Source organism: Stegastes partitus, unplaced genomic scaffold (genome assembly GCF_000690725.1).
Source record: "Stegastes partitus isolate 25-593 unplaced genomic scaffold, Stegastes_partitus-1.0.2 Scaffold1429, whole genome shotgun sequence".
Classification (NCBI taxonomy): Eukaryota; Metazoa; Chordata; class Actinopteri; family Pomacentridae; genus Stegastes; species Stegastes partitus.
This window is the reverse complement of record NW_007579160.1, coordinates 97213-121221: the sequence shown is the minus strand read 5'-3', so window position 1 is coordinate 121221 and position 24009 is coordinate 97213. Positions and strand designations below refer to the sequence as shown.

General features: G+C 41.0%; 1 protein-coding gene across 1 annotated transcript in view; it reads left to right on the top strand.

Moving 5' to 3' along the window:
• shank2b (SH3 and multiple ankyrin repeat domains 2b) overlaps nucleotides 1–24009 on the top strand; it is a 174064-nt gene that overhangs the window by 59047 nt on the left and 91008 nt on the right. The window contains exons 4-6 of the mRNA XM_008299526.1: nucleotides 177–624; nucleotides 19309–19448; nucleotides 21379–21492. Of these exons, the coding sequence (XP_008297748.1) occupies nucleotides 177–624; nucleotides 19309–19448; nucleotides 21379–21492 (702 nt within the window). The remainder of the gene's footprint in view (nucleotides 1–176; nucleotides 625–19308; nucleotides 19449–21378; nucleotides 21493–24009) is intronic.

The window sequence follows — 24009 nt, the reverse complement described above, 5'->3', positions numbered from 1 at the left end:
AGTTCCCAGCTACTTTCAGCACGTCTGCTTCAACTCAGACTTTCAATCCCACAATGTTCACCACAGCTTAAACTTGTACTAATGACAGCTCCTTAAAGCAGCAAAGCTATTAAAAGATTCAAAAGCTAAATTTGTACCAGATGAATACCGTTTGATTCCCTCTCGTTCCTCTGCAGTGCCTTTCCGCGAGGCTCCAGCCTACTCCAAACGCCGACGGGGTCCGTCTTCTGGCAGCGGAAACGGCCAGTCCCCCTCCTCGTTATCAGCGCCACGGGTCCTCCTGCGCTCCAACAGCGACAACAACCTAACGGTCAGCCAGTACCAGCAGCAACAGCAGCAGCAGCAACAGCAGCAGCACGGTTCTCCTGGCAACTGGGCCCCACATCTGCAGCAGCACCAACACGCCCAGGGCCACAGGGGCGCCCAGCAGGGTCACTCGCAGCCTGGCTCCTCAGCATTACATCGCAGCCTGTCACCCCAGCTGCTCCAGCAGATGCCCAGCGGCAGCCCCAATGGCAACGTGGTGGTCCGGACCATGGGGAGGGGGGCAAGGAGCCGGTCACCCTCCCTCAGCCGGCTGGGGGAGGAGGCCAGACGGGGTATTCCTTCACAGCGCCAGCCCAGGTGAGTCTTTGCTGTACACTGGAGGGTGGAGGGGCTTCTTCTGTTTGGTGTTTGAGGGGGTTCCTATCCTCGATTTTTGTCTTTAGCAACATCCAGGCTCAAGGTCAGGGGTCCAATATGTGCCTCATAAATATGTTTCTGTCAATATTTTACTGTTAAATTCTTGCACAGATGCTAAAAAGAAAAAAAAAAATGCTGTCACTGTTGCTGCTACACCTGCATGTCCAGAGAATTCTTGTCTGGAGAAAATGGAGCACGAAATAGAATAAGATCACAGAGATGATGCCTTACCCCGACTCCTAAACAATAATATAATAACCTTAATACATAGTTCCTGACCAGCTGCATGGATACGTAGATTTAAAGCAACATGTTACTAGAGTGCATGAAAAAGCTTTTTTTAGTTGCCTTCAAACCCTGATTTATCTGTTTACTTAAAGGGGGAACTGCACCAATTTATATATGAAAGGTGTGCAGGGAAAGAAAAGAGCATTTAATTTGTCCAGAGGGAGATATACGAAGGCTCTTATTTTAAAGATATCAGTGGTTTTTTTTCCTGTTTTGCAGTTTTTGAACATTACAATATTCTGTTGTTTGTTTTTATCAGATTGTTGCTGGCACCCTCGCTGCCAGATTGTCACCATTTTGTGTTCCCTAATATTGTGTTGGTCCATCTCATGCTGCCAGAACAGCTCTGACCCATCGACACATTAAAACGGGACCTCTGTGGGTGTCTTGTGTCTTGTGAGATGGGTTCTCCATGGATTGGGATTGTTCTGGCATGCCCCGTAGATCCTCAATTGGAATATTATCTGGAGAGTTTGGAGGCCAGGTCAATGCCTTGGGTGCCTCGTCACATTACTCAAGCCATTTCTGAGCAGTTTTTGCACTGTGGCAGGGAGCATTAGTCCACTGGGGAGGCTGCTGCCATCAGAGAGACCTGTTTGGGGCGTACTTGGTCTGCAACAATGTCTAGGCGGGTTGTACATGTCCACGTAACATCTACATGAATGCAGGACCCAACATTTTTTGGCAGATCTGTGTAAATTCCGTTGGGTTGGAAGCAAAAATCTCAAAGAGTGATGTCTCAAAACCCGGGAAAATTAAACCTAAAACCACCCTCAGGACAAGAGTTAAATAAGAAATATGCTTCTTTTTTTTTTGGCTGAACTTGAGTTGTAGGTTGAGCGCTCGGTGCATGTGTCTCCTCCGAGCTCTGGCAGCGATTCTTCATGTACTGTACAGTATACATCCCATCCCACCATCCCCCATGCAAGATGTATGACGGGTTCCTCTGGGAAACGTGCCATCAAAAAGACTCCGGCTTCCTACGGTAGCTACGGCAACCGTTGCTATGGCTGCCTTACAGACACTTTTTGCAAATGTGTGCAAGTTTGCATGTACGGCAGTATGTGCGCTTCGTACACCTGCCTTCAGGAGTCGAGGTTGGGATGGAGTCAGCGTGTGTCGCCCGCGTCCACCTGCAACGCCACCACGTTTCTGCACATCTGTGTTTGTGCGCCGCACGTGATCCGCGGGGGATTAAAGTGTGACAGGCGATGTAACCGTCAATCCCGATTAAGACACGCGATCTCTGGCCTCTTCCTCTACCTTCTCGTCCTCCCCCTCCTCCTCCTCCTCATCCTCCTCCTCCTCCTCCTGTTTCTTGGCAGATGGACACATTTGGAAGCACTCTGCTGCACCAACACTACCCACACTCTGTAGCTCAGCCGCTGTCCAACGTAGAGGAGAGTCGTACTGTACAGTATAGGAGAGATGCGAAGCGGTAGGATGAAGAGCGGGCGAATGAGGGGTTTAGAGCGAGGGTGGAGGGGACGGAGTCGAGGGAAGACAAGTGACGGAGGGGATGAAAGAAGGGGAAGAGCGACGGGGGAGGACAGTTGCCTTCGCTTCAGCAGCAACGTGAACATCACTATCATGTCTTTTGACACACTTCACTAAAAGAAACTCGGGGGGCTTGTAGAAGGAGAGCAAGTTTGATCGTCGACAGAAGAGCTGTTGTTGTGGGAGCTGACAGCAGTTTAGAGGCTGAGGGGTTTTTGTGGAGGGGAATGTGCCTCGGCTTTGTCTCAGCGTTGCGTCTGAGAAACTTTGCTAGCTTCACTGTTCGCCTCGCTGGTGGTGTTTCATGGATTTCAAATAATGTAGTGCTGTGGCCTCCAGCTTTGTATCCATGTGTTTCACTTCACAACCAGCAGTGGAATGCATGACCTTGGCATCATTACAAATCAGTCTAAGTGTGTCTATGATAGACACACACATTAGCCGTGTTTCCATGATTGTATTTTTGAGTTTTAAGTTAAGGGAAAAATGTTAGTTTTACGCTCCCTTGTGGTGGTTTTCACATTTTCAAAAAAGCCCGTAATGGGACACAGAAACATCTTTTCAGAATAAGTTCAGACGTACCAAACATTTAACTCACATCCCTTATCAACTGTTTCCATTTTTTTTGTCTCCAGACAACTTGAATTATATCCAACAGCATGACATGACATGAAAGAATAAGGCTACAATGGAAAACAATTCCGTAAGACCTCTCTCCATTTTTTTCTTGTAGATGGACAAAGTTTTAAGGTTTGTTGAGTCACTTCATGTCAATTCAGATAGAATTCAGGAAATATGTTGTCATTTAATTTTAAATATACAGCGCCCTCCATAATTATTGGCACCCCTGGTTAAGATGTGTTCTTTAGCTTCTAGTAAATTCAGTTTTTTTTCAAAATAATATAGGAATATATATATATATATAGGAAAAATGAAAAAAAAAAGAGGAAAATTCCACTTTTAATTCAAGTGCATTTATTCAGTGCGAAAAAAAATCCCAGATTAAAAAATGATTATTTTGACATAAAATCATGTTTGCCGCAATTATTAGCACCCTTGATGTTAATACTTTGTACAACCCCCTTTTGCCAACAATTCATTTGAGTTGAGTTGAAGACTACATTTTTCTACAATTTTCAGTGTGAGAGTATGCTTCTGCAATCAAAATTGAATTCATTTTAAGGCTTTAACTCATCTTAACCAGGGGTGCCAATAATTATGGAGGGCGCTGTATGTATGGGAACATTCAGTAAGGCGAAATAATCCTCATGTGCAACTTGTAATTTTGCACAAATAATGACAATATATAGATCCCTGTACACACCAGTTTTTGTGGTGCTATGACTACGTCCACGTCACCATTTTGTCTTGTCAAAATAGCAAAAAACTGATGTCAAAGGTCTCAAAAGTTGGCTGAATGGTAAATGGTCTGCACGCATATAGCGCTTTTCTACCTGTGGCACTCAAAGTGCTTTACAATGTTGCTCATTCACCCATTCACACACCAATGGCGACAGAGCTGCCATGCAAGGTGCTGCCGCCACTGGGAGCAACTTCGGGTTCAGTGTCTTGCCCAAGGACACTTCAACTGTTGAGGGGCAGGGATCAAACCGCCAACCTTACGATCAGAGGACAACCGCTCTACCACCTGAGCCACAGCCGTCGACCAAAGACTTTTTTATTAGTATGAAATATCATCCACATATATATTTAAAAGAAATTTCTGGGGCTTCAATACTGATCTCATTTACAGATTTTGTACTTTTTTCCATTTTAGTGCCAGTTTGAAAAATGTGGCCTCTGCTGAAATCGTTCACCTTTCGATCTGCTGGAATCAAGTTTTTATGCAAAATTCATGTCTGTGGGAAGAATATTGCTGGACACAGTGCAGTCTTTAAAAAGCGGAATGGGTTAAAATGTGTCAAAATACAAAAATTCCCACTTCTGAAAACATGAAGTTTTCAAAATTCAGCTAAATTATTTTACCCAACCTAAAGTTGGTCACGAATAACAAGGTGGACGACACAGCAATCTGAAATGACATGGACTGACTCAGTTGGCAAACCACTAGCTTCTTTTACTATTCATTACAGCCATGCATAATACCACCACCTTCTGCCAACACTAGCCAGCCTAGTTTATTCACTCCAGAATAGTTCTCATTTTCTTTTTCACTTTTATGCTGCATTTCAAAAGTTTGCTGCAAATTTGTTTGATAACTATAAAGAACCACAGATAAAGATTAACAATAAATCGCTCTTTTTAAATTGTTTTTATTGATAAAATGTATTGTCTTACGCTGTAACATGTATTATTGCTATAATAAAATCTTTGGATTTATTTATAAAACAACAATTCAGACTATTTGCAGCTTCTCAAATGTGAGGATTGCTTCGGTGTTATATCATTGTGAATTGACTGTATTTGATTTTGGTTCGTTGGTTAGGCTAAATAAAACCGATCTGCGGACATCACAATCTGATTCTGGAAGCTGTAACTACTTTCTAACTTTTAATAGACGAAAGAAAAACATGATTAACCAAAAGGCTCATAATTAGACAATTCACTGATTAATTGATGTTGTCAGTTGAGGGAAAGTTAATGAGTGTCCTTTGTCTGCTTTTCATTAGAGATTTAAGTTTGGTTTGCAGAACTGGTCAGAAAAAAGCAAACATTTTGAATATGCTGCTTGAGATCAACAGCTACAATATACACCATAGGGGAAGTCTTATTAAAAACATATTTGCAGTTATAAATACACAGATGGTAATAATGACTCAAAAAGTAAATAATTCCTGGAAGGCTACTGATGTAAAGCTTTTGAATATAACACCAGCAATTGTCCAACCAATGAGAGCTTGGTCAGATGAGAGCATATCAACCAACCATCTGACTAATTAACCAGTCGACCTGAACACTGCAGTCCCACATGTTGGAGGACTGCATGCAAACTCTTCTCTGTAGCCTCAGTGTTCTTTGAATTCCCATAAATCTTCACTGTGTAGGCAGAGAGTTACGCAAACAGACGCCAAAGAGGAACCATAAATGCACCTTAACACACAGGAGTCACGTATTTTTGGAATACATTTATTGATGTTGGTTGGTTTCAGGTAAATGTGTGCAGTGTGGTAACGCTAAAGGATACAGATTGACACCTGTACACTGGAGAAGCCCTACATGATTCTAACATGAGACTCACACTTACATGAGCAGGAATAGTGCTGTAATCCCACTGCATTCTTACATAAGGAAGAACTGATTTGTGGTAACAGTTACACCAAATGAGCTTGAAAAATGTGACACCGTTTAACACTTTTTCTATCAATTAACGCTTGAACTGAGTGGGAACATGGTTACCGTGCATATGGCTGACTTACGAGACGAGATCAGATCTTAAGTGAATTACTTCCAGGTGTGAATTTTTATTTGTAAATTCATGAATATATGTAAGTCCACACGACAGAAGAAAGGCATCTGCTGCAAGAAGGGAAGCAAATTCTTCTAAATCTGACAAAAAAAAAAGCTGAACTAATTGGCATTAATTACAAAATTATTAACAATGTAGGTCTGTAACCTAATCACTCTTTTGTCTATCAGGGTTAGTTATCAGGGACATTCACAGCCCTGGATCTGCACAACTCCTCTTGGCCCAGTTATAGAAACCAGGCGATCGGTGACCTTTCACTGGGTTCCCTTGGGTCACATTTACTGTATATGATAGAACATTTTTGAATGATTTTTTTATTAGAGATATTTTTCAACAAATCTCAAAACTCCAAATATTGTGTGTGTGTATATAAAGCTCCACATGTCTAATTCCTCTGTGCAATGCAGCCCCATTATTGTCTATTAAAAACACATCAGTGAGTCACACTGTCGCAGAGGGTGACATGTTCCTTTATTACTGCTGTAGTTTATTTTAACTCAGTTCTACATACACCATCCTGCTCCTGGAAACACTCGCCAGAGCATCTCATGTGCGTTAATCTGCTGCAGAAAATAGTCCCAAGCTAAAAACGTAATGTCCTTCAGTTTGAGTGACATTTGCCAAAAATTCTTGCGAAGCGGTCGCACAGATTGTTAACTCCGGGTTTCTGAATCGAGCTATGAGCTTGGTCACATTTAAGAGTCTGTGTTGTCATCAGATGGCTAGTCTAGACCTGCATATTTATTACAAGAAGAACAAGCTATAATCCCAAACCAATGTAAGGATTTAACAAAATATAATACACGCTGTAAAAGCAACAAAGCAGGAAAGAAAGCTGGCAAAAAACCAAAAATGCTGACTATGTGAATAACAAGCTTATTAATTGATCATTAAGGCACGAGTAGATCTGACTGTAATTACAGTTGTGTATTCCATCAAATTAATGTGCTACTTAGATGTAGGCTTATTCTTAAAGCTGCAGTCCTGGTGGTGTTAAAGAGTCTCAGGAGCAAGTGAAGAACAAACATTAAAATGGAATTTAAAATGAAACACTTCCCACTTAGTGTAAGATTTGCAGTAAGTAGGTTTATTGCAAATCTTATAAGGTCAGCAAGTACAAGCTGTTAGCGCCTTAATCAGCCTCTATATCACTATATAATAAAATGGCTTCGAAACTGGTTGTAATCAGCAGAAAAGACTGAAGTTCCCTCCACTGAAAATGTGTATCTCTCAAATAAGAAGGGGTTTAAGAAAAATGGAATTTATTTATTTTACAAAAAATAACAAAACCTGGTGTTTACAGGTAAAACATTGCTCCACGTGGCCACAGGTGTTACCAAAACTGGGAAAAATGGTGCCTTTAAGTAATAAGACATTTTTAATTTGTGTCTATACTTGTCTTAATTTTTGCCACGTGACTGTTGATTTTAGCTGCATCAACAGTTGCATTAATGGTTGTGGCAAAAAATGCAGAATTTTAATTTTTTACAGAAGCTGGTAGAAGTAAACAGTCTATTTTGGGCACATTTTTAAATGAGACAAGTACAATAAAGGGATTTTAATAAAATAATGGCATGTCACAGGTGAGAAGTTCGAGGACTGAAGGAAAGTTAAAAATCCAACAATTTTTTTGGTTTATACAGTTTCTGAAGCGTGGTGTAATTTTGATTTTTGTTTTTTTTTGATACATACTGATGAGATTTGGGATTCAGAGGGTTAAGAAAGAGAAACTATACATTTGGCTTGAGGCAGTCACAGGAAGTGTAGGGAAGCCGGACTAACATATTGTTGTTTCTGACCTTTTCACAGCATGTGTTTGATGCCTAAAAATATAACCTTTCCATTAAAGAATGCGTCACACATGTGTAGATCCATACTGTATACATAGAGGACATTCAGGTTAGGACTTTGACTAAGGCCTATTTATGTGTGCTCGGCTCCTGAGGCACAGCGGTTGGATAATTGCCCTCATTTTCAAAGCCGATTCATTATCAAACGCAGGTATTGTTTAAAATCCGTTACCATCTTTCATATTAAGTAAATGCAGCTTGTGACACGGTGGAAATGACCTTGCTCTGAGCCCGCCGAGGCACCAAGATCATGTTATCGCTTGTGCTCCGTGTCCAATAAGTGTGAACTTTAGCTGTCAGAGCTCTTCCAGGCGTTCCCACCCAGCTGCCCTTTAAAGCTCCTAATTCCAGCGCTGCCTTTCTTTGCCTTCACTCAGTCTCCCTCGTTTCCCTCCTACCCACAATCCCATCCCCCCTCATCCCGCCTCCGCCCACACACATGACAGCGTCTCCGTGGCATCCCCCTGCTCCCACTTGACATGTCATTTGTTCGAAGGCAACACACATGCACTTGTGAGGCCTCGCTCGCTCACACAAACTCACACAAACGCACAAACAACCACACAGTGACAGCTGTCAGTCAGCCTCGGGGTATCATGGCAACAGCTTCCCAGCTCGATATGGTGAGAAATGAGATGTGTTCGTCCAGTGTCAGGACAGACCGGTGCTGTCTTAACAACGCTGTCATAAAGCTCAACATACATTATCATAAAGCCTGAAATACACAGCGCAGTCCTGCTCAGTCCCTCATGCTGACTGACAGATCCGTGGATGATTGGAGGCTCCCACTAATTTGACTTACAGTCACAGTGAAAAATGTGCTTTTGAGGTTTAATGGAAAGAGACAGCTTCAGAAAATAACTCTTCTTACAAGGTCCAGACTGGCAAACTTGGAGATTAGAGGTGTATAAATGACGACTCAAATGTTTTACTGCTGATATTTTGGTAAGTAAAATGTTGGGGTCCTGGAGTAACAACATTAACAGGCACAGTACACAAAACAAGGAACAGAGGGAGGTGGATGCGACTCAAATCAAAGAAATAATTATAAACGAAAGGAGGACTTATAATTGGAAATTTTAAACACACCTAAAGTCGTCACCAAAGCTGTTTCTGGAGGAAAAAAACGTCCTCCTTGCAGGCAGCCAACGTAAAACACACTTGACTGTGGACACTGACACCTGTGTTCCAGCAGCTTCTAATTCATTGCACACCTACTTCTTGGTGATTCTTGGTTGACTCATAACTATCCTGACCAACTGTCTGTCTGCAGCAGCTGATAGTTTGTCCTTTTTTTCCTGATCGTGGCAGTAACACAACTGTACCATGTAGTTTATACTTGAAAACAATGATTTAATCTGTAGCTCCTTTGAAATGACTCAGAGTGACTTTCCTGACTTGTCCAGGTCAATGATTGGCTTTTCCAGTTCTTTGCTGAGCTCCTCAGACTTTGCCACACTAGCGTTTGTGACTGAGTCTAACTAGTGTATCAAATGGGTCCTATTGAAATGGGCTCAGAGGAGTCACCAGCTGTAGTCGATCGTAATCATACATGAGAAGTTAATACGCCACACCACGAAGAAAATGTTATTAACGCAGCTTTCTACATCACTAAAACTGAGAGGCTGCTTGTCTATTTTTCACGCACCAAGACCTTTAATAAATCCATGAAAGAACCAAAGTGCATGATAGTTGTTTTGACTAAGATGCATGTGTGTCAGTAGCTCCATCACAGAAAATTCAGAGTTGCAGGAGTCACTGAAAACGATGGTCTTTACAGGTGTATGTAAACTTAGAAACGTATCCTATATTAACAACAAAAGAAGTCAAAATTAAATCCTGTGCTGACTTACATATACTTGCTTAACAAAACGGAAAATTACAAGGGAGTAGCAGCCCGAAGCCTGATGTGACGTCACAGTTGTAACTGAAACTAGTGGTGAAAATGTGACATTGAACTTTAAAACATGGTTCAGCCTCCAGTGGCAAACTAGTGTCTCAAACACAGAACATTTTAGTGTACATTGTTGCAGCTGAGTTTCCTGGCACATCCACAGTCTACCCAAGTACCAGAAACACACAAGCAGACACAGGTGAGCTGTTTGCTCTAAATCACAGCGGTTTAGCTGAGCTTTTAAACTGTGCAGTGATGACAGCTTGATTGGAGCTCAGTGTAGCACCAGTGCAGCCAGCGAGGACCAATTGCAGGCACCAATCCGGGGCAGGGGCTTGCACATACTAATTTGCATATAGAACCAGGACAAGGTTAATCACACCAAAAGGGAAAAAGGAGCACAGCGGCACAGGGCCGTAACACTAAACGAGGTAGTGTCAAAAAGTTCCAAGTTATCCCCGTCGAAGTAGTTTCCTTGTGTCCACTGCTCCCAGTGCTCCTGCAGCACTTGTAACACTCCCTGACCCTTTGACTTGAATTTCATTCTGGGGAAGAGAAATAACTCACAGGGAGCCGAACGTGGCAAGTAGGCTGAGTGAAGAGCAAAGACTGTGTTGTTGTGACCAGAAATCCTGACTTTAATCACTGTGCTGTGACCAGACACACATACCACCGAGCAAGAGTTCAGATTGTTTGTGCCAAATGTTCTCCCTCAGACACCTCAGGACGCTACAGTAGAACTCTGCCTTGACAGTCTGATCCTGGAGGATGACTTTATGGTGCATGACCTCGTGAATGTTGAAGAAAACGAGAAGCATGCTGCTGGTGCTCCTCATCTGACACTCCTTCTTCAGTCTTGGAGTCTCTTTTATTGTGAAAACTGCTGTTTGGTCTCTGGGTTGGAGCCACAGACTCTTGTCACCAGTGATATTCCTCCACATGAAGGTTGGATCATCCCAGACAGAGAATGTGATGTTTGTTTTCTGCTCCAGTTTGAGCTGTATAAAGAAATTACAACCCTACCAGCGATCAAAGATTCTGCTGTTGTAGTTGTGACGTCACACAGCTTCCTGACTCCAGACAGTCACTGCTTGCACATGTTGCAAGCGCATAACTGTGATATGCTTTGTGTGCACATAATAGTATCAGAACTTTGTGATTGCACCACATCCATAATGTAGTGTGATCCGTCCATAATGCATAATGTCCAGATTTCCTAATCACATCAATAAATCACAAACTGTAGGTTAGAAGAATTTCGAGGTGATACATCAAACCAAATAAAATTACACAACCGAGAAAGATTTCCTCTGTGAGTATGATGCAATTGTGAAATTCCCTTGATTTGATTTGATTCAGTCATAAAGCAATATACACATAACACACTTGTCCAAATATGTACAGCTCTCAAAACAACAAAACACAAATAACAAAGGCAAAACATCTCAGAGTCGCTCACAGCATTAAATCTAATGTAATCCAATACAACGGCTCTGTTATAAATTCTCCTTTGATGAAGCTTTGACATTTTCAGTTTTTGTCAGAAAGGTGATAACCTGATATTTACCCCCCCGCGTGTGTGTTAATAGGATGGACAAAATATGCAGTCCACTATGACCTCGGTAATAAACATAAAGTCACGTTTCTGACAATAAAGACGTGGTCAAAGGTGTACGAAAGAGATGCGGTAGGATGTTCATCTATCATCTGACTGCTTGCTGTTGTTATTCTTTATTTGGTAAAATGTACAACGTGGCCTGTGCAGTCACTGTGTTGTCACTATTAGGAAATGATCAACTGAGCGGCTGATTAAACTGCAAATGAAATATGAGTCCATATTTACCCATTTTTAATGATAATTTGTTGTTTACACGCAACATTTACACTTTTTCAAGCCTCATGAACTCTACAAACACTACAGCTGTGATGTCAGTTAAGGCTGTAACGGCTAAATGTTCAGGTCTTAGGGTGTCTGAGGGTAACGGTTTTTGGGATTCGGGCAATTAGTGCAAGTATATAGGCAGGTATGTAGTCTGAATATAGGAATTTGTCCAGATTTTTACAGGCTTGTGACTGCCACAGATTACACATTTTCTTCTTTTTACTATCAGCACTTGATTTATTAATTGCTGTCAGGATGTAATGAGATTCTGAACAAATATAACACAATGTGCTGCTGGAATATTTTGCAAACTCAAGCTTTAACCCAATTAAAACGCTGCCAAACTGCACAAATTGCATTTCACTTTGCTTTCATCCATCCTAATGCGATCCGCGTATTGATCTGACCTGGACTCCAGCGTAGATCTACAGCCACAGACTGCAGGTTAACTTTAAATTGGGGTCATATGCTCCTGCTGTCTGTCGCCTCCTCCCTTGCCACGTTTAAATGTACTATTTAAAGGGTGTAAATGTTGATTGTACTCTATGTTCTTCTCAGTAACTCTCTCTTCCTCCACCCTCATACCGTCTCTCTCTTCGCCTCTCTCTCCTCGTCTCAGGTGATCATCCAATAATAGCACAAATTATGCACAGCTGGTATTAATCAACACTGTCTAATTAGCACCTCAAAGCCACCTGGGTAATTGCCAAAAAAAAAAAAAAAAGAAAGAGAAAAGCATGTTGGAAACATGGCTGACGGAGTCTCCATCTCAGTCTGTACCTGCTGATCTTGTAGGCCAGGTTTGAATGTGAAGTGTCTTTGTGGGAAATGTTTCACCCACATCATTATACCAACAAGCCCAGATTTAGAACAGTCCCACAGCGGCGGCGGTCCATGACTCGTCCCTGTGTATGAAAAGAAGATTTGATGCACTGTGTAAAAAATTTGCAGCATGGGTGTGCTCACAAAAAAAAACCCAAAAAAAACCCTCTAAAAAACAGACAACACAGAGTAACGGTTGTAGAACGTGATTTGCCAAAATGCTGCGAGAGGTGATGCAGAGTAAGATGTCTCACTTCAGATCTGACAGCTCAGGGTCCTCAAGGTATCACCACATCACCGAAAAACAAGCAAGAAATGTGCAATCAATCGATCAAACTTATTTTTTGTAGCATCTTTTGTACAGATTAGTGCAGTTCACAGTGCTTAACACATGACTGATTGGCCAGGAATAAGACTGAACAGGTAGAAAGTGACATAAAGCTGGAAATTTAAATCTTATTTTTGGTTATTTTTCATATTGGAACCATGCATCAATCATGATTACTTCAAGTACCGTTGGAAAGTAGAGAAACCTGACTTCTTTTTCTGTTTTTGTGTCTGATAAATGGTGGTATTTTGGTGATTTTTGATGCCTTTCAAACCTCCCTGTGGGTTTTGGGATTAAGGGGGAACAGATTAAAAAGATTAAAAAAGACAAAACATGGAAATGAAATAAGAAAAGCTACATAAAATTAGATGATGAAGCATAAAAACACAATAAAACAATAAAAAACTAGATTCAAAAACTTGATGAAATAGATTACAAAGATAATTTGCAACATAAAAACAATAAAATAAATGAATAAAATAATGTCTATGAACTGTTTCAAAATGTCTTCCTGTTGCCAATAAAAGACGTTGATTGTAAGTGGAAAAGTGGCGCTTCCAGTGTATTTGTGACCAGGAGAAAGACTAACCTACAGGGTCAAGTTTTTAAAAAATAGTGGCAGGGATGGTCTAATGGGAAAATGCATTATGGGACATGTAGTATCCAGTGAAAGTCAGTGCATTTCTGCCTCTTCTACTTTAGTATCAATCTGTTGCAGTACAATTAAAAACAAGGAAACTACTGACTGTCCCAAGCTAAAACTTCAGTTTACATGTGAAGCAGTAATGGGGTACATGTACTCAGTTACTGCACTTAAGAATACTCTTAAGGTACTACTCCACTGCGTTTATCTGACAGCATTTTGAAGGTTAAGATTTAATACAACAAGCTTAGTTACAGATGAAGCCAACATTCTCCAACCTTCTGTGGCTTTTCAATTTCAATATATGTCCAACTGATCCAATATTTCCCCAAAAATCTCAGATTCTATAAAAACTTAAAACAGATTTCTGTGCATCCGAACTTAAATAAAACTGGATATAAAGTAGTTCAAACTAGCTCCACCTGCAACCATCGTGTTACACGCACTAAGCAGGACATTTCATGTAGCCTTTTTACTTGTGATGGAGTATTTTTGCTTTTCTGTACTGATACTTAAGGAAAGCATCGGAATACTTTTCCTTCCTCTACTTAGAAGAATCATATCAGCAGCAGAGCAGATACAAGAGGGTTACACAATACTTACATCTGCAAAAATAGCTTTGGTTTCTGTCTTTTGGGGGTTATATTGATAACTGCTTCTTGAATAGATACCTTAATGAGCCTCTTGTGTTGTTTTAGCTCAAGACAAAACCTAATTATTGCAGGCTAGTTTCAACCGTACCTTCTCCCTGTACATGGTTAGGAGGTCGTGTAGTACTGGAAGCAGAGCTGCAGCTAACAATTATATGCATTGTAGATTATGTTCTTGAGTAATGAATTAGCTGTTAGATGCTTCAAATGTCAGAAAAAGCTGAAAAATGTTGATCAGTGTTTCCCAAAGTGCAAGATGACGTCCTGTTTATTCCACAACCCAAAGATATTTAGTTTGCTCTCATAGAGGAGGAAAGAAACCTGAAAATATTCACATTTAAGAAAATGTTATCGGCGAATGTAGCGTTTTAGTTCTTAAAATATGACTCAAACTGATTAATTTGTTATGAAAATAGTTGAAGATGAATGCGACGGTAATAGATTAATCATTGTAGCTCTAACTGGAAGTTCACGTTTAGTATTATGGTTGTGGAGCTGTGAACAAATCCTACATTGTACTTGGTAATATTAACTTTTTTTGTTTTGTTTTGTTTTTTTTCGAGTGCTGCAACAGTCACTTAACAGAAGACCAAACACTCAGAAAACGACAAGGCTGCAGGGTGGCGCAGTTGGTAGCACTGTTGCCTCGCAGCAAGAAGGTTGCCGGTTCGCCCCGGAATCTTTCTGCGTGGAGTTTGCATGTTCTCCCCGTGCAGCGTGGGTTCTCTCCAGGTTCTCCGGCTTCCTCCCACACAGTCCAATAACATGTTGAGGTTAATTGGTGGTTCTAAATTGTCCGTAGGTGTGAATGTGAGTGTGCTTGGTTGTCTCTTAGTGTGACCCTGCGATGGACTGGTGACCTGTCCAGGGTGTCCCCTGCCTTCACCCTAAGTCAGCTGGGATAGACTCCAGCCCCCCATGACCCTAGTGAGGAGTAAGCGGTGTATAGAAAATGGATGGATGGATGTTAGAAGACAGGCGACAACAAAAACCTGTGCAAAAACGTCAGACAGAGCAAACTAAAGACATAAATGTGTATATTAATATTAATATAAAATACTAAAAAAGCAACATGAAACAGGATAACTACTTGCAAGATCATTTTCTAAAATGAAATAAACACAAAATGCTAACATTCTAAAACCACTATGAGCAACCAAAAGCCTCTGAAGGCATGTAAAAACATGAGCTTTTTCTTCAGTGGAGGAGGAACATTTGATTGAAAAACAGATGAAAAACTCTGGTTCACTTTGCAAAATAAAAACAACATTCAAAGCTGAAGACCCAAGTCTTTTAAATTCGTATTAATCATCAAAAACACTGAGAACGAGGCCAACCCACACTGTGTTCACAAAGTCAAAAGGTTGCCCGGAAGTACACCCTGCGAACACAAGCCATCAGCCATCAAGACGGAGCAGCAACCAGAGCTTTTTAAACTGCTGCGTTTGAATACTACAGTATCGGCCTCTCGGCGAGTATTTCTAGCTGCTCAGAGTGCACAGTTGCAGTTTTGTCCATGGCTTTCCCTTGGAAAATGTGCGAGCAGTCTCAGTAGGTAGTGAATGGGGTTAGCTCTCCAAAGGCCCGTGAAGGTTTGAGGAGGAGCGCAGTCTACAGGACAAGGTGACCCACTTACTTGAAAAAAACATTTCCTTCCTCTCTCTCAATCCCTCACTCCTGCTCTCCATTTCCTCCTTTCTTTTTAATAATCTCCTAGTTTTTCTGTGGTTTTATCTCACCTTCTTCTGTCTCTCTGCATTACAAGAGTAAGACGTCAAAAGAGATTCAGTGTTAAAGATCTACTAGCTACAGTCTGGCCTGATGTTAAATGCTGATGTTGTGACTTGACTTCACATAGGAAGTTAAAATATATGTATTGGAAGATCTGAAAAACAAGTTAGACCCACATTTATAAATGTGCAAGAAAGAAGTTTAAAGATTTTATTATAAAAAAAAGTTGTTCAACCCTCTGAATGCCAAAACCTGCTGGAGGTTTTGAAAGGCTTGTTGATTAAAAAAAAAAGAAGAAAAAAAATCCCCAAAGAAATTGCTGAGATGTGCAGTTTCATCAGCAAAATTAACCAGGTCTAATCTTAAAACTATGTCATTAAAATCACATTATTCTACGTGTCTCATTGCCAAAACAGTCGCAAAATTAAACTGTTTGCACAAAACCCTATTTTAAAAAAAAGAAAAAGCAATAAAGAATAAATCCTCCGTTCCTCAACACAACTATGAAACCACAGTTAACTCAGCTGCAACCAGCTGCCGAGGTTTCAGCTTTACTGCAGGCTGTGTAGAGACCGAGAGTTAAAGTTTCCTGGTTTTATTTGAATTTAAATTTCCCTGGAACTGTCTTTAATTTATCCCAATAATATTTTTAAATTTCTAGTACTGCTTTTTTAAAGTGCCCTGTCTTCTTTTTATCTGCCTCTGAAATTCTGATAATTTAATATCTGTTTTATTTCTGAAGCACTTTGCAACATGAACTTTGAAAAGTGCTTCATAAATAAGATTGTTCTTATTAGTGTGGAAAATGATGCATTTTTAGAGGTCGTTAAAAATGTAAATAGTTGAATATATATAGCATGTAGAGCCACCGTTGTCTTTCTTCTGATTTATGACATTATACGTGTGTCATTCTTCAGAGTAAACATGTTTGAGTTCTCTCTCCTTCTAGCCATGGTCGTGCTGTTTCCACAGAGGTGCAGTGAAAAATGAGCCCACAGTCACCAAAAATGCAACAAGAGTAAAAACAACACCCTAGGCGTGTTCGGTGTTGAGAGGGTTAATGTTACTTCCCTGCTTCAACGTACTCGCTGTGAAGTTACTGTGATTTTTACAGCGTACTTCAGGCCCTTGATGGCATTTGTTTTACCATCCCATCTGTTGTGGGAAGTGCTGTTATGACGGCTGACCACTAAGTGGAGCTCCATTATCGTGTCAGGCGCATCAGCCGGCTCCACTGCTGTAGTCTCAGCTCCATGGACGGATGAGGAAATGTTCACTTTTATTTGTTTTCTAAGCAAAATCTGCATGTATTCATTAAACTGTAGCGGAATCATAATATCTCAGCAGGCGTTCTTGTATCGTACTGATCCTCTTGTGGAAGCTTTTTAGCCTCCATAATTTGCCAGTTTGATGTTTTTCTTGTCTTGCGTTGCCAAATCCTGGGAAGCTCCCCGTGCGGCCTTCAGTGCGTCTTGTCTCCTACCCAGAAGCCACTGCAGCTCTGTGGGTCAGAGCCAGCCCATATTCTGCCCCACTTACCACTGACACGTGCCTGCTGGCCTCTGAATGTCGCCTCTGCATAACTGGTTTGTGTGTGTCAGTGTGCAGTGGGTGGACGAAATGACTGTCACTGGGGTTTGTTTTGTGTTTTTTTTCAGCCTTCTGAGCAGGTAGTTTGAAGGGCTGAACAAATAATAATTATAGTAATATAGCCAAATACAATATCATAATTGCATGAGCTGCAAATCTTTGATAAAGGCTAAATGTGTCACTGCTATAAATGAGGTCTTGTGATGTTACAGAGACTACAAATCATATTCTGTTTCAGTGGAAAAGCAAAGTAAAAATTACTATTCCTTCAAAAGTTGTGTCTCACATCACAATATCTGTCAAAATACTTGCAATATGATTTTTTTTCTAGTAGTTTGACATGTTGTTAACCCTTTAACCCTCAGGTTTCTCCTAAAGCAGCTCTAAAGTTGCATGAAACACTTTTTCGATGCTGTGTGACCAGTCGTAGAAGAAATATTCACATCCTTTACTACAGTGACAGTACTAATACTGCACTGTAAAAGTACTCTGCTACGAGTAAAAGCCTGTATTCAAAAAAGTGCTTTTATTTAAATGTACTTAAAATATAAAAAAGTGAAAGTACTCAATGCAGAAAAATGCCTCCTGTGACTTCCATACAGTTATATATCATGTCATTATCATTATTCCACAGTTCACTCTGAACTAATAACTACAACTAATGATTATTTTTATTATGGATTAATCTGTTGACAATTGTTTTTATTACTCTGTGATTGTGTGGTTTGTAAAAAAAAATGCTGAAAATAGCAAGAAATGCTGTCATCAGGGCTCAAAGCAACTAGTTGCAAATGTTCTGCCTGTTGATTAATTGATTAATCTTCTCAGCTGAACTGTTCTGCTCTTTGAATATTTACAAAACATCATATTTTATAAGTTCTTCATAATGTTTGTGTGGCAAAATATTGAGTAAAGCTATCAGATAAATGTGGTGGAGTAGAAAGTGCAATGTTTCTGTCTGAGATGTAGTGAACTGTCATAAAAGAAAACACCTTATTTTTGTGTGTAAGTACAATACTGGAGTAAATGTCGTCATTTTAGTTCAACTAGTGTGCATGACTGCCGTGTGTATGTGTTCTGGTGTTCTGCAGATGGTTTTCAGAAGTATTCTGTAATATTTTAGTTCATTACTAAAGTTTTTACAATTGCAATGTGGTATCAAATAGAAATCCATCCATCCATCCATTATCTATACACCGCTTAATCCTCACTAGGGTCACGGGGGGTGCTGGAGTCTATCCCAGCTGACTTAGGGTGAAGGCAGGGGACACCCTGGACAGGTCACCAGTCTATCACAGGGCTACACTTAGAGACAGACAACCAAGCACACTCACATTCACACCTACGGACAATTTAGAATCACCAATTAACCTCAACATGTTTTTGGACTGTGGGAAGAAGCCGGAGATCCCAGAGAGAACCCACGCGAAAGATCCCGGGTGTCCTCACTGGGACGCGAACCGGCGACCGTCTAGCTGCGAGGCAACAGTGCAAACCACTGCGTCACCTTGCAGCCTCCCTGAAAACATGATCTGTGACATTTTAGGTTATCTTTAAAATGTTTTTGAAGTGCGTTTTATTTCTCTACATCTTCATCTTACAAAGTTAGATGATTAATAAATAAGGGTGATAAATCACTGATTCACTTTAATGAAGATATCAACATATATTATGTTCCTGCTGTCACCGTCAAAGCTGGGCAGCATGGTATCATACATTCACTCATTTTAACTTAAAAATCTGAAAAAAAATAACTACTTTATACCAACTGTGATTAAACAAAACAGAAGAACAAAACTAGTCCTCCATTGTATTGTCTCTGTCTCAGTTTTCTTATATTTATTATTCTTGTTAACAGGAATGATGACAGAGAAAAGCTTCATCAAATGCTTCATAGGTGTTATCTGTTGTTTTTGGCTCTGAAAAAGTGGCAGTAGTTGTACCTGCTACATCTATATTAAATATTCAGGTTGTGCTTAATCATCCAGCACTGACAAGTTGTGTTTTATTTTCTTCTGTCAGTCCCAGCGGTCATGGTGAGGGAGTAGGAACCCGGAGGAAGCTGTACAGTGCTGTACCTGGGAGACATTTTGTGGTGGTTCGTTCTTACACTGCCCAGGCCGAAGGGGAGATTAACCTCTACAAAGGCGACAGGGTCAAAGGTGAGACTCCTTACGTTGTTCTGGTTTACTTGGTTTTTCATCCCTGAAGGATTCCCAGCCTCGACGTCCAGTATATCCACTGCATCAGCTGTTTTAGCTACTGTACATACTCCTTCTGAAATTACTTTCTGTGCATGTACTTTTTTACTTTCCATCACTGACCCCAGCCAGGGAAGCTCCCTCCCCCAGTATAAATGCTGAAAATCAAAAAGCGAATAAAAGGCACTGATTCATTTCATAATTGTGTCTGTGAACAAGACAACTAGAAATCAAACAGCACATTAGCATATCTGATGAAAATGACTCCCTTGGCTCCACAAATGCAGAGAAATAACATCCTCCTCATCTGACGTTAAGTCGATTTCAGCGCAGGATCCATTATTTACTAAGGAATCAAGGAGGAAGTGCACATGCCAAAAACATCTATGTTAAGACTCCGTTAACGTGTGCGTAGAATATCTATTTTTAATGCCCAACAGTAATGGTTTGTCAACGATAATTACTGAGCCATATTTATTTTTACAACTGAACTTGCTGTTAAAATGCTACAGCTGCTGTTTAACAAGTAGCTTCACAAACTGGTTTCTAAGCCAAAACGGGAGATAAAGTGTCAGTGTCCACAGAACCCATAAGACTGGTGGACAAAACTCTGCAGACTGAAAACCCCAAGACACACACACACATATAAAAAACATCTCTTCCAGACAAACTGATACAAATAAAGACGGCACACAAAGTGCAAATGTGGCGAAGTCCATCACACCTGATGCAGAAATGATGCGGTTGCCGGGATATGTGCACAGTGACATGAAAATATTCAAATATTCAAATTACTCAAGAGTCATTACAAAGAGCCAAACTATGTATAGCCTAGAGCGCATTTAATGGGCAAACACACAGCCTGCAGGTCAGTTGAAAAGCTGAAAATCCAATGATGTTTTTACAGTTTCTTCCTCTGATAAGTGGTGTTAAAAAAACAGCAACTCTAAACAAGCCTTTCTGTAAAGAAAAGAAGCAAAGAAACATAACTTTTTATATGATTTACGACATTATAACTGTGTCATTCTGCACAGATGACATTTCTAAGTTCTCTCTACTTCCAGCCGTGGTTGGGCTGTTTGCAAAGAGGTTCATGACTTTATATTGCAGTGAAAAATGAACCTGCAATGAGTGAAAATTTGACAGGAATGAGAAAAAAACAAGTTGCCACCAACTGTTTAGAGGGTATATTTGTGTTGCAAACTCCTCTCATGCAGGGAAACTTTGTTCCGAATTACAGAAATTTATTTTGAAGGCACACAACTTGTAGAATATTTGTTTGTGATTTATTTTGCCATAAAGACATTAAGTTCTGGCTTTAAAGACTTCAATCGATGTACTGTCAAGCAGGAAAACTTCGCTTCTGGTTTTTAACATCCTTACATTTTAAAATATTTCTTCTTGTAAATACAAATAAAAGACTCCCTTCATAAAAAACTCCACATAAACACCATAAATTCAAACATTTTCCCACAAATTGATCTTGTATTTCCACAGAGGAGTATTTTCAGGCAGCAGCTGGGACCTCCTGCAGCTTGCGGTGTCAACGGATGGCATTTAATCACAACCTCTAGCAGAGACAGGAGACAGATTTTGCTAATAATGCATCTCATGAATATTGTCGCATTGTTTTATTGCACCTAACAGTCGGTTGTGTTTCTCCAGGTTCTGTCAGCGTCAGTGTTGATATAATGTAAGAGACTTTGTATAAGTAGAGACCTTTGCTTTCATGTTGCTATTTAAATGTGACATTTAAATGAAGTGCTTTAATGATCTCTGTGGACACGCTGTTCCCTTATTTCAGTTTGTGCTGATGTCTTTACCACTATCTTCTCACTACTTCCCTAACTCTTACCCTCCTCTCCTCTCTCTCTCCCTCCACTTGGTCCAGTTCTGAGCATCGGAGAGGGGGGTTTCTGGGAGGGCAGCGCCCGCGGCCAGGTGGGCTGGTTTCCAGCCGACTGTGTGGAGGAGATCCCGGCCAAGGCCACCGAGGAGAGGAGCTGTAAGTGTAATCACCTGGGGCTGGAGGTGGGACGTTGAGTTATGTAGGACATGCACTGTTTGCCCAGTTTTGGAGAGAGAGGGAGGAGTGGATACAAAGGAAAGGCTAAATGCTGTTGGTTCCTGAAGCGCTGTGATGGCATGTGGTGTTTCTTCCTCCAGTGCCTGAGCTGCATGTGTGTCAGCTCCTCTGTCTGCTCGTCTCCCGTCTCTTTCCGTCTCCCCCGGCAGTGCTGCACAAAGCTAAGCGCTATATTGCCCTGCTAACTCAGCTGTGCTCTGATGTCTTCTGGGTGCAAGCTAATGAACATATCACGCCATGCTCCATCCCCCATAAATATCCCATCTTTCCTTGTCCTGACTTTCACTGACTCGCTGTGCTTGTAACGAGTGTGTCTATGAGAGGCAGCAGGTTTTAGGAAAGGCCCGTCTTCCTCCTGTCGGTCCCGCTCTCATCCCTGTTCCATGATCTTTTCCATATTCACTGGCGGTGTTTAATTATTGACATTATCACAAAGCACAGCGTTGCCAGAGTCAACACCCACCCGCTCTCTTAGTCTCCCCTGCTCTGAGGAGTATGTCAGCGATGATCGAGGCAGATGGGGAGCAACTTGTTCTTCCCTCGCTCTGGCTGTTTGCCTTCGTTCTGGGTGGCTTATTTTAAAGCCTAACCCAAGGCCATTGGCACGGGGAGCTCCTCTCACACTGTGCACCATCCAAATTGCCCCCAGGTCTGCCTGCAAAGAAAGCCTGTCAGAAAATGGGAGCACAGTATGGCGGCTTGCAAAGACCCATTCAGAGGCGGCAGCGGCCAAGTCCACGGGTCACCTGCATGTGTGCGTGCTGCACTGGGGTGGGTGCTGAATGTGGCCTGAATGAAGCCTAACAGGTCCTGATTGAGGAAATCACAGGCCAGTGTCAAAAGCATTTTTATGCCAGAATGATTGCCATTTGGCAAGTCATCAGAGAGGAAGTTTGAAGTTAGTTTGAGTCAAAGTACAGCTTTTATCCATCTTTTAACCAGTCGTGTGTCATCCAGCCGTCCTCGGCCTGTATCTAGACACCAACTGTAGCGAACCAGAGAAAATCTAGACTGACTGAAACCACACCTACTCTTTATCCAATTGATTGGTCTCAGGGAACGTCTTATTAAGCTCAATGAAGTCTCACATTAAAATTTTAGTACTTGCCACACCGATGACATCTTTGACATGGTTTTAGTAAGTTTGGAGCCAACCAGTTCTGTTTCTCTGTGGTTTGTTTACATCTGTTTCTGGTCTTTTTGTTACTCATTTGTGGCTCTTGGTATTTGTTTTGCGGAACTTTTTAAGGCTGTTTGCATTGGTTCTGCATCTGTTTGTGTTAATTTTCGATTTTAGTCTCTTTTTGGGCATTTTGCATTTATTTGTGGTAATTTTGCTTCACTTTTTTCATTGCTTTATGCCTCTTTTTAGTTGTTTCGGGTCTCTTTGTTGTGGCTTAACATATCTTGGCAACCATTTTGTATCTAGCAGTGATCGCTGTGTGTGTCTTTGAATCTGTTTGCTTTGAAATAGCATCTTTTTTAGGTCATTTTGTGCCTCTTTGTTGTTGTTTGCGTATTTTTGCCACCACTGTGTGGCCCATGGTATTTGCTTTAGGTAATTTTGTGTGTCTTTGGTGTTGTTTTGTCTCTGTTTGGCATGGTGTCACTTAGTTTGATGCAGACTGTGAGTAAACTTTCAGGAAACGTGAAAAACTTAGCAGTCCGTTGCTTTGAATGCATTGAATACAGAGCTGCACCCTCGAGGCTCTTAGCTTAGCTTAGCTTAGCATACAGACAGAAAGCAGGGGGAAACAGCGAGCCTGGCTCTGTACAGCAGCACTTCTTTGGTTAATGTGCAGATCGTTTCTCTGTGCCACACACAACACGTCATTCTGTTATTTTTACAAGAAGCATCTCCATGAGGTTGCCTGGCAACCAATAAAGAGGCTGCACAGATTTTGTGGCAGAACACATGTACTGCTGTTTGTCAGGAAATAGGTCCAACGTGTACAGTAACTTGTGCTAAAAGTAGTTTTAAAGACGTTTTTTCAGGTATTTATAAATCTGCAACCAAATTCATACGTGTTTGAAATCGTCAGAGATCCAAAAGGGCAAACTGTTTACAGACAGTATTTCTAAACATCTAAAGCTGCCTACGAAAGCATTTGTTAAGGTAATTATTCAATGCCTACATCATCATTTATTCATCCAGAGTGGAACGGTTCAGTCCCACAACACACTTTCTCTGCACTGTACAGGCTCCGCTGTTGTACATTTTGTGAATGTGATGGAATATCGCTGCCAGCTTAAGAGATACCCAGACATCATAATGCTCCATTTATTTACACTGAATGCTCACAAATTACTCCCTTTTTTCAATATAGCAAGCCAGAGGAGTGTAGTGTTTATTTTAAACAAGCAATATTCTCTGTCCTGAGTAAGAAAAGCACTTGAATGATGGGTTATGTATATTAGTGAATAATATTTCTTTCT